Source organism: Tachypleus tridentatus, chromosome 7, assembly GCF_004210375.1.
Source record: "Tachypleus tridentatus isolate NWPU-2018 chromosome 7, ASM421037v1, whole genome shotgun sequence".
Lineage (NCBI taxonomy): Eukaryota > Metazoa > Arthropoda > Merostomata > Xiphosura > Limulidae > Tachypleus > Tachypleus tridentatus.
Window position 1 is genome coordinate 82578099 of NC_134831.1, and position 17354 is coordinate 82595452.

At 34.8% G+C, this 17354-nt stretch overlaps 1 protein-coding gene across 1 annotated transcript; it reads right to left on the reverse strand.

Annotated features, from left to right (window-relative positions):
* Positions 1-392: 392 nt before the first annotated feature.
* On the reverse strand, positions 393-15269 carry LOC143257708 (exportin-7-like). Its single transcript, XM_076516745.1, has 4 exons — positions 15169-15269; positions 10030-10176; positions 7997-8090; positions 393-475 (listed from the first exon to the last, which is right to left on the reverse strand). The coding sequence occupies exons 1-4, from the start codon at positions 15181-15183 to the stop codon at positions 393-395; spliced, it is 339 nt and encodes a 112-aa protein (XP_076372860.1). The 5' UTR covers positions 15184-15269.
* Positions 15270-17354: the final 2085 nt, after the last annotated feature.

Sequence of the window (17354 nt, forward strand, 5' to 3'; positions counted from 1 at the left end):
AAATGTCTTTTATTTCTTCATAAGATACTTAGAAGTCATCACAAAATATGTTGCTTCTTTACATTTTACTTAGTTTTTAGTAAACATAGCATGGACTGATAAAAATTATAAATAGAAACATTTTAAATTAATTTTGTTTACAAAAAAAAAGTCCATATTAGTGATATTTTTAACATTTTCAAATTGTAAGTGAAGTAACTATCTGAATAAACTGTAAAAATATTTGTATAAAATGACTATACAAACAGTACACACAGCCACATACTTACATCATTAACACAAACATACAAATACAAACTATTAAACATACCTGCAAAACCCTGAACTTGGTTAATAATATTTCAAACACAAATTCTTCTTTATCTGATTCAAACCAACCTAACTTTATTATTTTAGAAAAGAGTTGCACTAATGCTTGCATCCGTAGCTTGAAAGTTTTGGTCGTGGTTCGCTAAGTAACGTAAGATGTAATTTCCTGGGAGAAAAAGAAATTCAAATTGTATATACCTGATCATCACACTAGGTAAAGGTATTCATCAAGAATTTAACACTACAAAGAAATTACAGAGCTATACACAAATCAGGATTATTATCATTATAAACAGAAACTTAAACCACGAAGCCCAGCCCTCCATTCATAATAAACTACTGAATGTACAGTGTTAGCAATTGTTACTTGGAAGATTGCCCATATTACTAGATTGCAGGCTACAGTTTTTACATATGTACCTATTTTTTAAAACTTAACACACTAAAATCCCCAAATTATCTTGTATCTTCATGTAAATAATTCTGAATGAAATTATTTTTTAATTTTATATTTACTAATAAAGCTGAGACAATTAACTTGACTGATTTAACTGATTAAATATAAGCAATTATATTTTTTATGTCTATAAAATAACTAATACCGTATTTTCCGCCTAATAAGCCGAATTTCTGGCCCTAAATTTTGGACCTGATTTTTGGGGGTCGGCTTATTGGCCGATCCTCCTTTCGAAATTTCTTCTTCTTAGGAAATGTTTTTTTTTTTTAAATTACCATAGGCGGTAATTTTGTCCCATCAGCAAAGCACGTTAAGACTACAGTGAAACGTTGTTTCTGGAATTTCATTGGTTACCTAATTACAGTGAGTGGAGCCAATAACGAATGACATATTGATTCCATCTCTGTCTCAATAGGACACGTTCTGCTTTACTACAGAACGCCAATGATCACACACAACATGCATGCTGGCTGAAACGAGACTAAGAAATCATTTTGAAGAAACTTGTCACTTCTTAAAATGGCTTCATTATTAGGCGGTAGTAAGCAAAACCCTCATTTTCAGAGCTGAAAATTGGCCTCGGCTTATTAACCGAAAATACGGTAAATCATAACTATATGATTAAATAAATGAAAGCCACTAAAATAATAATCAAAATTGCTGTTTCCAATTACAGTAGAACACTTCTAAAGTAGCCATCTATGGGACTGAGACAAACTGGCCTTATTAGAGGGGGCCACTGTACATAATTAGGGATTATGTAAACAAAAAAAGGAACTGTGACTGAATGACTGCTTTCAAGGGGTGACTGAATCTGAGGAGTGGCCTCTTAGAGGGGTTCCACTGTATTTCTATTATCTAAGTAATAAAAATACTACCATTATGATTTCTCATTATTTCTGATAAAAGCAAAGTTGTTCAGTTTAATGAATTTCTGTCATGACTCAACTGAACAAAGTTTTTTATTTAATGATACTTCCAGTTATTACAATCATTCAAATCAAATTATTTAATTGATTAAAGATCCAAACAACTGTTTATAAAATTCAACTTATCACCTGCTCTAATTATTAAGCTTACATTAGTCGTTCAACTTTTAAGCACATAACATAACAGGTGTTAAGGAAAAATAATTTCTATTGCACTTAAAGAATTTCATTATTAGGTATTGGTATTTAGCAAAATTTATATTCAATGTAATCTCACACACAAACACAAAAACAACTCATTTCTAGGTAGACTGTTTTATCAGGTAGCAAAACCATTCGTGTATACTGGGAAATGATATAAAATTTTGGCTGAATTTGCTAGGTTACTGAATAAACATTTCTGGAAAAGAAAATTTGGTTCATATTTGTTAATACAAGTTTTAATGATTTCAACATCACTTTTAGCTTATTAAATTTAATGTTAATTTTTATACAGAAATATCACTTTATTTATTTATATACTTTGAATGAATTAAACAGTGAAGCAACAACAGATTTTAGTCTTACTTAATTAAACACTCAAACCTTTAACTGGCACGTGTTTTAATCAAAGTTTACCAAGTGTTCATGTCTATCGATATTAACTGAAGGTTACAACTGGAGTCTTACATGTAATATTACAAATTTTCATAATTGGCAATATAATTCATGTATAAACACAAAAGATATAATTTTCCGAAATGAAAATATATTTCTGATAGGTCCTTCCCTTCGCTCACAAGAGTAGCTTTCCTTGTTTTGTGTTGCCTTCCATTTGTGAAATCTCTGAATGCATGCTACAGCTTTCAACCCTCCCTCTGTTGGAATCCAAAGTTCCAACACATCTCTTAGGTAAATCAAATCATTATGGGTCACTTCTCCACCAATAGCATAGCAATACTATCATGTGACTCTCTCTTTGCACCACTACTGAACTATCACTTCAATATTTGGCAGAAAATGTAAGCACCAGAAACGTGTGGGAAGGAAGGGTAAGAAGTACCTATCTGAAATAAATTCTCATTTAGGAAAATTATAGCTTCAGTCTGTATACCCCCTTCCCTCACCCCCTGCTCATAAGATTACCTTGAATCCCATAATGAATTGAAGGAGGGAACCCAGTGTGAGGGAAGCACAGACATATCCCCTTGAAGCATCTGAAAGACACTCCTGAATTAAGAGGAACAGATTAAAAAGACCTAAAGAAGGGCACCACATTATATCTAAGCCAGGTATCTCTGCCATAATTAGGGATAAGGTGGAGTAGACCAGGCTTGGTAGAACAAGAAAAAAAGCATATCTGCATGTGAGAGAATGGTGTAACAATGAGACATAAAACAAGTAGAATCACTCAATCCCATAATGGAAGATGGGTACGAAGTGTCAAAAGTAGTGTGATTAGGGCACAACGGATTTCACTCATCTAGCCAACTACATTCAAAATTTCACTTGCTGTGTACTGACATCCTCAAAAGGGTAGGATGAAGACCTACAATAACTTCACCCCAAGTCATAAAGTCCACATGAAATCTATCTTAAGACTTCAGAAACACACATAGTAGCTTAATTCCAGAGAACTAAGAATGGGCCATCCTTAATCTGAAGGAAGACCACCATAAGCACTTGACTCCTTCAACCGTGAATAAGCCCAAAATGACTCAAGTTGTCAACAACCTTATAATGAGGAAAATTTCAATAAGAAGCAGAAACATGCCACAAAGACCTCCTGTGACCCACTACACAGAAGAGCAAACAAGAGGGGGAAGATGGACAACCTAAAAGCTGTATGAAGACTTATGTGATTGGTTCACTCAATTACCAAAACTTCTCTTGCTGGGAACTAACATCCATGTGAGAGTAGGAGAAGAGCAGCCAATCAGAGTGGTGAACTGCATGTAGACATCTCAACTGCAGGAAAAACCACTCATTCAGAAACTCTTATTCCCTTCTACACCAGCAGAACATCATTGCCCTACTCTGAACTGAATGGCTATAGATATGTTTGTGGAACTGATCCAGTAGCTTGTCTCCATGGTCAACCACTCCAGCAGTTTGTAACTGGTAAGTGGCAAGGAGTCCTGTATTCCAGTGCAACAAGGAAGGGGGGGGGGGGGGTGCATTTGGGAGTCTGGAGAGACTGCAACACCCAAGACAATGCAATAGGTGACCATAAACCCTATTTTGAAAAGCAGACCCCTGATTTATTCAGCTGAGGCATGACATGGATGGGTAGCAATCCCCTTCTGCTCTACCCATGTTGCTCATGGGTGGTGCAGTCTGGTACAGGCATATTATGATACAAGTATCATGAAGAATTTATACTTGAGTGAATTTGTAAAATACCCCATTTTAAGGGTGACTATATCCAGCCATGAAAATATGTGAACATGGCCTATAGTGCAGATTTGATGGAAATATGTCTGTAAATGGCTAAGTGAAACACATTCAGATGGCAGACAGAATATCTGGTCAGGCACCAGAGTGAGATCCAAAGTGAATCTCAAGCAGACCCCTGAAAGAAAAGAAAGCATTAGCAAATACTCATCTCATGTCACAAGTATGCTAAAGTTAAGAGAAGAGACACAAGTAATAGGCAATACCCTGAGGAAGCAGAAACAGTGATGTGGTGTAGGTAGTGGGAAATGAATGTGTGAAAAGTCTTCAACATGGCCTGTACTAAAATTTCTGACAGTAGCCTACAAAAATGAAAGGCAAGGGAAAGGGGAAGGTGATGCGAGAAAAACAAGAAAGAAGTCACACGAGGTAGAAGACAAAAAGGAATAAGCCACCTGAAGTAAACATTAAACCCAAGTGGCTAGGTTAACTGGGGAAAAAAATCATGGGAAAAGGAAGATTGCAAAGTGATAAACAGGTAAGAATTAGGATCTCCAAAGGAAGCTGAGCATAGTAATATAACAATGGAGAGCAGAGACAGGGCAGATGAGTCCATCCAGATCAAGAGGATGGCAGAACTGAAAAATCGAAGATAGACAGACAGAAGAAAAAAGATATAGGAATGGTACAAAGACCTGGTAATGTTGAGGATAAAATTAGCCAAACTACAATAGTCTTAGTTTGGGAGGAGGAAAAATACACTACCAAAGAGAGAAGAAACAGTAAATGCAGAAAAAGGGGCACACAAAGGTAGAGTGAGTGCAGAAAGGATAAAAGTAACATTCCAGACACCTTGGTTGCCTGATGAAGCTTGAAAGAACAGATCAACATGGTAAAAACAGAGGAAGCAAGGACTTTGCAGAATTGGAAAAAAAAACAGAAGGTATGGAATAATACCGCTCTAAACCCAAAAATCAAAATGACCAATGAACTCCTTTCAAAGAGTCCTATAAGACACTTGAAGATACAGGTAACTGGTAAGTCAGAAGCCCAGAAATCCAAAGTCAATACTCAAAAGAAAAAATGCCTAACTTATATGAATGGATGGCCAAAGAAGGGCAAATGTAACAGGCTAAATATGAAGCTACTATGCAAGAGAAACCAGAATATCTAGCCATGGACCTGACAAAAATAACGTGAGATGATGGAGGATAGACAGCAAGAGATGGCATGCTGGTGACTAGTTTGATGTAGCAGTTTGGTAAGAAAAGAGAAGAGAAGGATCCCTGCAGTTGAAGCAACTAAGGGAACTAAGGTTTAGTAGCTAGAAAGGAGTCACCAGAATGACCATGCAAGGAGAATGGATGAAGAAGATCCTGAAAGAAGGAAATGGATAGGAGGACAAACATGAAGGAAGCAATGAGACCAATCAAGGCTGAAGGCATCAACAGCCAAGAGTGAAAGAAAGGGAACTGTGGACTAAAACCAAGATAACTGGGATTGGGGCCAATGACAAAGGCATCCATAAGGGGCAAACCCAGATATAAACAGAACCACTGAAAAATAGCAGGAAAAATGAAATCTGGAGAGGGGGAAGACAACCAATCAAGAGAGGGAAAGTACTCATGATTTGATGTGTGTGGGTCCAAGAAATAAGGTCTATAGTACAAAAATAAAGGAAACAAGACCATGGATGATTGATAGAAGCCACTCAGTACAAATACGACAATGGAACATAGCCTACTCGCAGCTGGCAAGAAAAAAAAAAAAGGATCCAAAGCCTAATGAAAAGCCACGAGTCTGAGAACATTGAAGAGAAGAAAAATATCTACCACAACCAATGATTCAAAACCTCTTGGAGATCAACCTATATACCCCAGCTCTAAAGGGAAGCATCCATACACAAATATAAATCATGCTACAGAGGAAGAAACAGGACTCCTGCCAACATAAAGTCTTCGTCCAACACCAATGAAACCTGACAAACAAGGGGAGTAGAAAGATAAAGAGGATCATCCAAAGGATCCTGTGTGAAGTTCCACTGATCAAAATGGGTCCAATGAAGCAAATGCATAAGAGCCTTGACAAGTAATTACACAGTTATCAGATGCAACAACCTCAAAAGTTACAAAACATTGTCAGGAGGAAGTAAAGGAACAAACAGGGCAGTCCAAATGGCCAAATCCATATAATGAGTTGGAAAGGAGGAGGTATGACCCGACTGAGACTGCATGGAGTAGTTACAACATCTATTGAGATATAAGGACAAGGATTTCCTCAGATAGACATTGTCACAACCAGGAATCCCAAGGAGGAGGAAGAAAAAGTCATGTATCACTGCAAAAAAATGGCAGACAGTAGTACTGTGAGAAACCATTGCAGTCAGGGCCAGAAAGAGTAAGGTCAGGAAATGAGACTTGGAGCCACACTCAGAGAACACTGGGTTTTTCGCAAGGAAAAGCAGAGACCCATTGGACAGAAGTTACCCATGACAACAAAGATATAGTAAATGTGTCAAGCTTGTTTTGTCATAAAAACAGGGCAATAAGAATTAACCATATATATGGAACTGAGTAATGAGTCCAAGAGAACATTGCAATGCAGCTCATAAAAGAATGAAAGAGAAGTGAACCCCATGCATAGGATCACAGGTAAAGACAACACTGCTGCTGAATGTGGAAGAAAAGTTGGGTAAATGTTCACAGAAACCCTACAGGATTCCCATGAAAAACCTCAAAAAGAGAGGCCAATGCTGGAAGACAGGACAGAGGTAGGATGAATAGGAAAGTGTTGGGATCCATCCACTCCAATAAGTAAAGCAAACTCACAAATGACCTGAAAACTGCAGAAGACTGGTATTTTAATGTCATCACCAAACAGGATTGCAAAAGCACAGAATGAATCTGAATAGCAGGGAATGTAGAAACAAAATTACAACAGCAAGAAATAAAACACCACATACCTGCAATGTTAGATCAAGGAAAAACTAACAAGAACTGAACTGAACTGAAGGTGAATGAAGACACAGTGAATTCAGCAGAGGTGGGGATCAAAATTATTATAATCAGCATATGCCTGCAAAATGTTTGAAAAGTACAGGAAGAATATGGGCACAAACATATGAAATCCCCCAATGGGTCGCACCTACACCTGTGGCACGAACATGCACCAAAAGTGGTAACAGAAACTTCAGAATTTATGTATGATATGAAACCAGCAAAAATTGTACCGAAAACATGAGTAAATCAAAAGCTTTTGAAGAAAGGTGAAATGAAGTTGAACAAAGAGGCTTTGAATTAAGTTAATGGGAATGAAAGTAAAAAAAGTTAAATAACTTCTAAAGAAATAACTGTTTTAAAGATAGATGTCTGCACTCGAGAACTGCCAAATGAGAACCCAGTGGTGGTGCACAGAATCACATTCATCAAATGATAGTAGTCAGTGATGTCGAGAAAACCCACTTGTAGAGAAATATATATGCAAAAACGGCTCGTTTGGGTTGAGAAAATATTTTACGTAGAAGAGCGAACAACGTTTCTTCAGTCAAAGAAGGTTGAAACGTTGTTCGCTCTTCTACGTAAAATATTTTCTCAACTCAAAGGAGTCGTTTTTGCATATATAAATGATAGTAGTGTTCTCCTATTGGTGGAGAGGTGATGCATAGTGACTTGCATGACGAGAGACGTGTTGGAATTTGATTCCAACAGAGGGAGGGTTGAAGGTTTATGGCATACATTCAGAAAAAGTTTGCAAATAGAGGGCAGCACAAAAGGAGAAAAGTTAATCTTGTGGGAAAAGGGAGAGTACCCTATTGGAAAATGTATTGGTATACTTTATCAGTTTAAATTAAAATTGTCAGTATGCACATACAGTCAATCTCCATAAAAAAAATATATATATATTATGGACTTAAGAAAAGCACACTAACTGATCTCTAGTCTTTGTTGAAGAGTAAGAGAACATGGTGTCCTAGACACCATTTTGGTCAATGTTGTGGCTGCTAGAAGCTGTGCATATGATGACTGAAAAAAAAATAAATAAGAAACTTGATTATACTTTTACAGTAGTTTTGTATAACACAATATTAACAAAACATTATGATTTATTCTATGTAAGTGAAAACCACATTTAATATTTAACATAAAACCAACAGTTTAGGCCAATGTGAAAAAAGTATATGTAAAATAAGATATAAATTTCACCAAAGCTTTCCTTCAGTACAACTTCTTTTCATGTACTTATTAAGAAGTCAACAAACAAGAATGTTATTACAGTACATGAAGCAAACAAGACTCACAGCATGCTTTCCATATAAGGTATACCCTGTTCTTTCTTTAATGTTATTTTTATTGAAATATTGGTTAGAAGGTGCATTTTTTTATTAAACTTCTATTATAGAGATTATTTTATAATGTTAGTTGAGTTTAGGACTAACTAAAAGCTCCTAAATTGGGTGAAACTTGCAAGGTGTTATAAAGTTTCCAGCCAAACATATTGCTAACATCAACAATACCCAACTGATGAATCAATGTATTCTAATATTTATAAGTAAATAAACATGGTATATTTAGTGGTCTTTATTCACAAACAGATTGATATTTTAATAATGATCTAGATAGGCAGCTTGTTGAAGTCAAATGTCAATGTACATCCAATATGTTAAATACTGTATGCAATAAAAATTATGATAAAGCATATACCATTTCAGTTAAAAATACACGACAGATAGACTTTATTAAAAGTAAACAGACAGGTAATTTCTAAAATGATTCCACTGAATTATTGTCAAGTGTTGGTGAAATGAACTTTCAGTTGATGCCACTTTAGAATTTTGTATTTCATACATGTACTCTGGGCATACTGAGTTTAATTTTAGAGAAATTAAGCTAAAAAAAAGCATGGTTTTAACTGAAATTTCTTTTTCTGAGTTTTTCTATTTCTTAAACAAAGTTTTTTTTGAATTTTTCACTTCTACACTTAAGCCATTGATTAATTCCACTTACTACCTGTTAACTGCAATGAAGTGATTTTACTTTTTCTACTAAATGCAGTAATCATGTAGCATTAAAGATAAAAGAATTACTGATGTTGCAAAAATGTCTAATCAGAACCAGAAAGGCATAAATATTCATATGGCTTCCAAAAAAATTCACAGTTTAATTCTGGTATTAACACAAGAAATTTATCAAGTTTTTTAAACCCTTAAAGGGTTAAGTCACCAGGGAAAAACATTTGAAGTTAAAAGAACAGCTCAAAACATTTGGAATCTCAAAGATAAGACATTAGGGAAGGTTTATCAAAATCTGGGCACCAGGTAGACATGGAAAAACAAACAAGTGATTTAATGTGTGAGAATTTTTAGTGAATTTTTTTCATTGGAAAAAAAAAAGGACTTTCTTTTATACAATATTTGCAATATATTTAAATATTAGAAAACAGAGTGGTAAAGCAACTGAATTTGCAATAAGTATTGTCAAAGTTAATGTAATTCTACAAAGACTTTTAGATTTTTTGATTGTCAAATAATAAACATGGTTATCCATTGCCAAGACAGGGTTGAGATGGTAAGTACTGTTTCCATAGGCTTTAACATACTTCTATATTGCATAGAAAAGACTGCATGATGGATTTAACTTCAAAGTATTTTAAACATAAAATTTCACAATAAAAGCACAATTTAAAAATGTCACAAATTTTCTTGAGCTAAACTACTGCTATGACACCCATGATTAATGGATGGCCCCTAAATTTTGGAGATATTTGGCAATCCATGCTTATTGCATCTTGAGTGTTTCATTTCAAGATGCTATTATAATTCATCATGCAAAGGATGAAATGTTTTTGTTGGCTTTTCAAAGTGGAGAAATAAGAGTTGTCTCATAATAAATTATAATAATCAATCAATTATAGCAACATAAGTTACCTTCAAACTAGCCTGAAACTGTTAAAACATAGACTTACTTCTCCTCTTTCTAATAGCAGTTGACATTTTGTCAAACAATCAGGAGAGTTTGTAAAAGTCAAAAGTGCCTTTTCAGCTTCATTTCTTTGGGTTGCTCCAGTTGCTTCATACAGTTGCTTACACAGAAGCTCCAACTGGGCCAGCTCCTGTTAAATCATAATGTTTATAATCTATTAACACCATTATTTTCATTGTAATCTTAATGTGGTTTCTTCAATATGAAATACTGTAATATCAGTGACACCTATAAAGATCATAAATTTAAAATCAACATGAAAAACCATATCTTAATCAATTTCTAGTTTATACACAAATTGAAAAATACCAAGCACTTCAATCCAGCTAAAATTTTAAAGGGCATCACTGAATGCAATATGTGTTGGGTGATTTTACTCAACCAAGTAGAAATTTCAATGGGAAAAGATTAAATATACAAGTTAATAATAGAAAATTTCTATCCATGCTTAAAAAATGCATTTAAGACACTGTGGATAAATTACCCAAATAGCTTGAATACTGATGAACTAAAGCTAAGAATACTTTAAAAAGTGTTTCTACAACTAATATACCAGAAAGTGCTTAAGATACAAAGAGAAAGAATTAAACACAAATCCATACTTTGCTCATTTAAGACCTTTCAAACTGAACCTTACAACATAAGAGTTCATGTGAAGGTTTTTGGTATCAACCCAAATATGCTTAATTTTCTCTTTTATTAACTACAGTATAAAAATTTCTTATTAGAGCTTTAGTCACTACTAAGAACAAGTGCCATATGTGTAAAATTAGTATAATGGATGGAATCATTTTGTTACAACTAAACATGTGATAAAAAAAAAAGGAAACCAAAAAATGTTTACAAAAACCATCTGATAAAGTAAGCAGCAAGAGATTTAAAAAAAAAACTACATAAAGTGTAAGGAACTTGTGAGTTTAGTGACTAGGTTATGGCAAGTTTTTTTCTGTTTTTATAAGAAAAGATGTTGGCAAAAATTATTATAACAAACCTACGAAAAAAACTGCAACTGATCTGTATCATATAGGTATTAATCCTTTGGTGGTAAAATGAAAGGCTGTAAAATCAAACACACATAAAACATTTGTACCAGATAATGCTTTCCATATGGTTTCTTAAGTCAATAGACAGTGAGCAAATAACTGGGGATGAGAAAGTTGCTGATGTTACTCCTATTTTTATGTGGAAGAAGGAAATGGTGTAAATATGACATATTTAAAACTTTCAGAAAGCTTCTGATAAAGTGCCACAAAAAAAGATTAGCTCAAAATATCACATCAGTCATAAAAGTAGATAAATCAATTAACTGGACTGTAGGTGGCTGGGTAAGAAAAGACAAAAGTTGTTAGTAAAAGGATCCAGTCAAACTGAACCCTTGTTAGTAGTGGAGTCCCTCAGAGGTCAGTTCTTAAGTCTTTGTTTTTCTTATTTACATTAAAGGCTTCTTACACAGGCATAATTAGTAAGTTACTAAAGTTCATAGACAATGTGAAGTTATTTAATGTTTGCAGTTATATTAGAATGTTGATGTAGTACAGAATGGCTTGGATAAATAAGTTGGGACAAACACCTGGCAAATTTCCTTTAAGTACAGAAATGGCAAAGTAATGGATCTGAGTGATCATAATTTGGATCCCAAATTTAAAGTATATGGAAACCCACTCACTAGTTTAACTGATGAAAAGGATCCTGGTGAACAAATCAATCAAGCCGTTGCTCTGTTGTAAGTAGTAATGGTCATAGAATGTTACAATATATTTATAAATACACTAATTACACATCAAAAAAAGGTTTGGTTTGTTTTGAATTTCATGCAAAGCTACACGATGGCTATCTGCACTAACCATCCCTAATTTAGTAGTGTAAGACTAGAGGGAAGACAGCTAGTCATCACCACCCACTGCCAACTTCTCTGTTATGTGCATATTTGGAATTATCAAAAACAGTATTAATTGGAAACCCTAATTTTTTATTAGCCTGTAATTTTCATGAATATTAATTAATTATTTTGTGTAGCAATAATCAATGTTTATATGCAATCCATTATATTGAGTATTCAAGTTAACTGCCCAACTCTAGCTACCGGAATGATTCTGAAAGTGGAAAGATTAATATCTCTATCTGCCTTCTGAGAAATGAAGAGTAGGAAATTATCTTAACTCGGTCTAGAAAATCATATATAATGGATTGTTAGGATAAAGGCTTTGGAATTTTTGCCAGCTTCTTACAAAAACAAGTTTACAAGTTGAATATAGCAGGCTGGACTCCAGTTGAGACACTTCTATTTTTCTAGCAGGCTGGTTGGCTTACGGAATGTAATGCCACCAACAGTAATAGCGACTGGCACTTTATAATTTTTAATGGGAGAATAAATGTTTTCTTGATAAATAAGAAAAAAGGTAATTTCAATTTCCATCTTATCAGTGCTGCATATACAAGCACAGTCTTGAAGGTTGGATAGTTTTATGCTCTCCCACGAACATAAGACTACACTTCTGAAGCAAATGGTTTATGTCAATATTACAAAGAACGCAGGACGTAGTTGTAATACTACTATTAATACAAAACTCCTTAATATGGTCTCAGAATACAAAGGCACTTATGACCTATAGCAGTGAGTCTTAAACTTTTTTAGACAGTATCCCCCCTTCTTGTCTATAGTACTTGACACCATCCATCAAAACACATGTATAGATGTGCTGATTTAAAACAACATGTGTAATGAAAGATGCAGTAATTATCTTTCCTGTAAACTTTTTCATGCCTCCATTCATCATACAGTTTTAAAAACACCAAACCTCATCATGATACAAGAATACCTCAGACTCCTTTTTGCATCAATAATTTTTACATCACAGAACAAGTTATGGGTTATTAACCTGCAGCATAATTTCTGAAATAAGAGGCTTTTATGCCACTGAAGAAGAAATTTCCATCTGTCAAAAGTGCTTGGGTTATAAGTTTTCTATTCACTGCTATACAATATACTGATATCAGTACTCATAAACTGTGTGCTAATGACAACTTCCAATAACATACTTCAGTAACTCCTAAGCACTGAAGACCATTGAAAATATTTGCAGTAGTATGGCATAAATTTCTATTTCTACTTGTATATTGTAGAAAACTGGGATTCTGCTTCAGGCATGTAGCTGGATGTTTTATTTTGATTAAACCATTTCTCATTGGCATTTTGTCCGTACAAGTTTGGGACTGAGTTGCGTAGAAAGGTTGTTTGGATTTTTGAATAAAAAAAACATGCACATCAACATTTTTCTATGACAAACCTTTAATCAATAATGTAAGCACCATTTTGCTCAGTGTCTTTTTGCCATCTATCAAACAGTTTGTTAATCCCATTGCTTTGGAAGTTCCCTTTTTCTCATTGAAGAACTTTGACACATCCAGTTTGATTTCTTTCAAATTTTTTAATGTTTTCTCATTAAGAGAGTTCTGCAGAGAGGGAAACAGGTGGTAATCCACTGCTATGTGTTTTTCATATAGCAAAGCCACATCAGGATATCTACTGTGTCCACTGAGGGGAATTGAAACCCTGATTTTAGCATTGTAAATGAGTAAACTTACTGCTATCCCAATGGAGGATAGTAATCCATGGGTGCAAGGTCCAGCAAATATGGTGGATAAATAAGAACATCCTAATCAAACTGCATTAATTTTTCCCAGGTTTGCAAAGATGCATGTGGTCTTGCATTTTCACGATGGAAAACTACACCTTTCCTAGAGACCAGTGAGAGATGTTTTTTTTTATTCCAATACTGCACTTAACTGGTAAAGTTGTCAGCAATATTGATCAGTGTCATCACCACCCACTGCCAACTCTTGAGCTACTCTTTTTTACCATCGAATAGTGGGATTGACTGTTGAATTATAATGCCCCCACAGCTGAAAGAATGAGCATGTTTGATGTGATAGGGATTTGAACCCACAACCCTAAGATTACGAGATGAGTGCCTTAACCACCTGGCCATGTCAGGCCATCAGAAGAATTTGCTTCTAATATCATGGGGACTGTCAGTTGGGAGAAGTTCTTAAGAGTTCCATCATTTTGAAGCTGTTAAAGGTGTACTTGTAATAATTATAGAGCATGCTTTGTGTGACTGGGATTTGAATCCATGACCCTCAGGTTATGAGTGGAGTGTCTAACCACCTGGCCATGCTGGACCTTTTATTGTTCGTTTTAGAAATTCATGGATTAATATCCAACATCCATTGTCAACTTTTGGGTTATTGTAACCAAACAGTGAGAATTGACTGTTATTCTTATAACACAGCACACAACCCCAAGCGTGCAGCATGTTTCTTGTGTTTTACAATACGTAAATGAAGGATCTTCAGATTTAGACACAGTACAACATGCTCGCCACTATTGATGACATGACCAGGATCAGTCAACAAAGTACAAATACTGGAATTGGGTCGAAAATTATAGTTAAGACAATCTCAGGTATCTGTAACTAGTTACAAATAATTACAACTTTTGTCACACTATAATGCAAGCTTTTATTTTTCTGTTCATTACTCCTTTCCAGTTTTAATCTAAACATAACCAAAATTAGCTTACGGTTAGCTGCAGCATGTTAGTGAAGCTTACTGATTAAAGCAGTTATTATAATTGTGCTCCATGACATGATTTTGTTTAAGTTTGGTTTCCTATGTTATTATTACTTTCTGCTCTGACTTACCAATTACAATGCCATATATATTTGCAAATTTGAATGTTTCAAGTTTTTTATTCTTAAAATATGACTATAATACTTAAAAATTCAAGATGAAATGAAATATAATCGTTCTATTCTGAAATCTCGTGACAAAAGCACGAATTTACCTGTGCAATGTATATAAGGTACAGAGGAGTTGGTCCTAACGAATTTGAATCTATCTCAGTAACACTAACAACTTATAAACTGCATTATCGTCGTCTGAAATCAAGACAATACTTAATATTTTGAGTACGTTCAAAAAATTGTGACAATCAAAATTAAAAACACAAGTTTTTCTTTTCCATTTTTATTTTGTTTATTATGAAAAAAATGATTATCCAAGAGATTACTATACTATTACTAGCAATATTAAATTCAAACAACAGTTTCAAAATTCGTACCTGTTCATCCGCCATTTTTATTTTCCCCACTACAGACAATTATTCTTTTACGCGTGCGCACTAAAGCTTTTGATGAAATTGCGACATCTTTTATCAAAGAAATATATTTTTTTAAACAGAAAGTTTCAGAATGAGGTATCAACGCTTTACCCACCTCATGGAACTATTTTCCGATTTTTAGAGCTATACGCCCTCAAGCTTATCTAGCAACCACTGGAAGGCAAAGAAAAAAATAGTTTAATAATATTGGCAATACAAGTGTAAAATCATATAAGAGTTGAGTAGTAGGGGAAAATATGTCTCCCTGTATGCTTTTGAAATCTTAATTCAGGCGTTGAATTCGTCAGATGACTGGAATAATTAGATTACTTGTTCTTTAATGCTGATCTTAATTGATCATTAGAACCAGTGAAATGTAAGATAAAAGCTAGAAGAAAAGTAAGAACAAAAAAACAGAATTTAATAAGTGGTATGAAAAGAGCTAACGAATGTAAAACGATTTCTTTCAAGATATGGAAGAGACGTAGAGAAACAACAAAGTGACAGAAATATTAACATAAAACAAAAACCAGCTAGCATATCATATTATGAGCTGTAACTGCTGTCTGATTAGATTAGTGAAAGGTTTTTAAATGTATAATTGTAAGTATCAGGTTTTCCCATTAGTAATGTTTGTTTGTTTTTTGAATTTCGCGCAAAGCTACACGAGGGCTATCTGCGTTAGCCGTCCCTGCTTTAGTAGTGTAAGACTAGAGGGAAGGCAGCTAGTCATTACGACCCACCGCCAACTCTTGAGCTACTCTTTTACCAACAAATAGTGGTATTGACCGTCACATTATAACGCCCCAACAACTGAAAGGGCGAGCATGTTTGGTGTGACGGGGATGTGAACCCCGCGACCCTCAGATTACGAGTCGCACGCCTTAACCCACCTGGCCATGCCGGGCCGCCCCATTAGTAATGTTGTTTGTAACACGAAGATTTAAAAGGAGAGAAAAGAACTCAAATAACAACTTTAACTAATTATGTATTTTCCATAACTTTCAATAATAATCTATCAACGTCTCAAAAGATTTTCAGTACCACGCTTATAAAAGAAATGTGGTTTTTTAAACATAATAGGTGCGAAGGCTATTTCTAAACTCATCCATGGAAGTAAACTGTTTTTCATTCAGATGATGTTGCAAGCTTCTGAAAAGATGGTAATCTGAAGGAGCAAGATCAGGAGAATAAGAGGGATGTGGAAATTTCTCCTAGCCAAGCTCTTCAATTTTTCTGGAAGTGAATCCAGCGGTGTGATGACGTTCATTGTCATGATGGAAAACAACTCCTTTCTGATTCACCAAAGCAAGCATTTCTTTTTTTTTTTTTTTTTGAGTGCAATATTAAGTCGATCCAGTTGCTGACAGCATCCCTCAGCAGTGAATTTCTAGTTTGGTTGTAACAACTCGAAGTGTATTACACCACATTTATCTTGCAAAACGCTAAGTAAACCATTCATAGGGTGCAGATTTGCTGTGTGTAGTTGGTTCTTCTGCATTAATCCACTGTTGGCGGCGCTGAACATTTTGATAGAGTACCAATTTCTCACTTCCAGTCAATAGGCGGTTCAAAAATGAAGCTTGAAGCTCACGAGAGTGAAGAGATGTGCAACTGTCTACTCGTTCTCTCAGATTATCAGCTGACAACTCGTGTGGTACCCATTTTCCCAAATTTGAAACTCTATCAAGTTGTTACAAGTGTCGATGGACAGTAAAAGGAGATGAATTGAGTTGCTGGAATAATTCTTCAACAATTACAGCATGATTCTTCTCAAATATTGCTAGAAACAGGTCATTATCAAACTCAACAGTGCGCCCAGTGTGAGCTGCATCTGTCAAACTGCAGTCACTAGTTCTAAACTTATTGAACCATCTTTAACACTTCCTCACATTCAGAATGTCATTGCCGTACATCCCGTGAATGCTTCATGCAGATTTGGTATCACTCTTTCCTTATCTGAACTCGTATGTTTTATGTGTTTCTCTTACACCTCTATGATAACTGGGGCTTCTAAAATCAATAAACCAAAAACTAGTAAAGAAACGAACTGGCTCACACTTATTGTTATCATGTCATTCTGTACAACTTTTATTACTTTGAGAATAACTTCATTTTGCCAAGAAATATGGATTTAAACATATTCT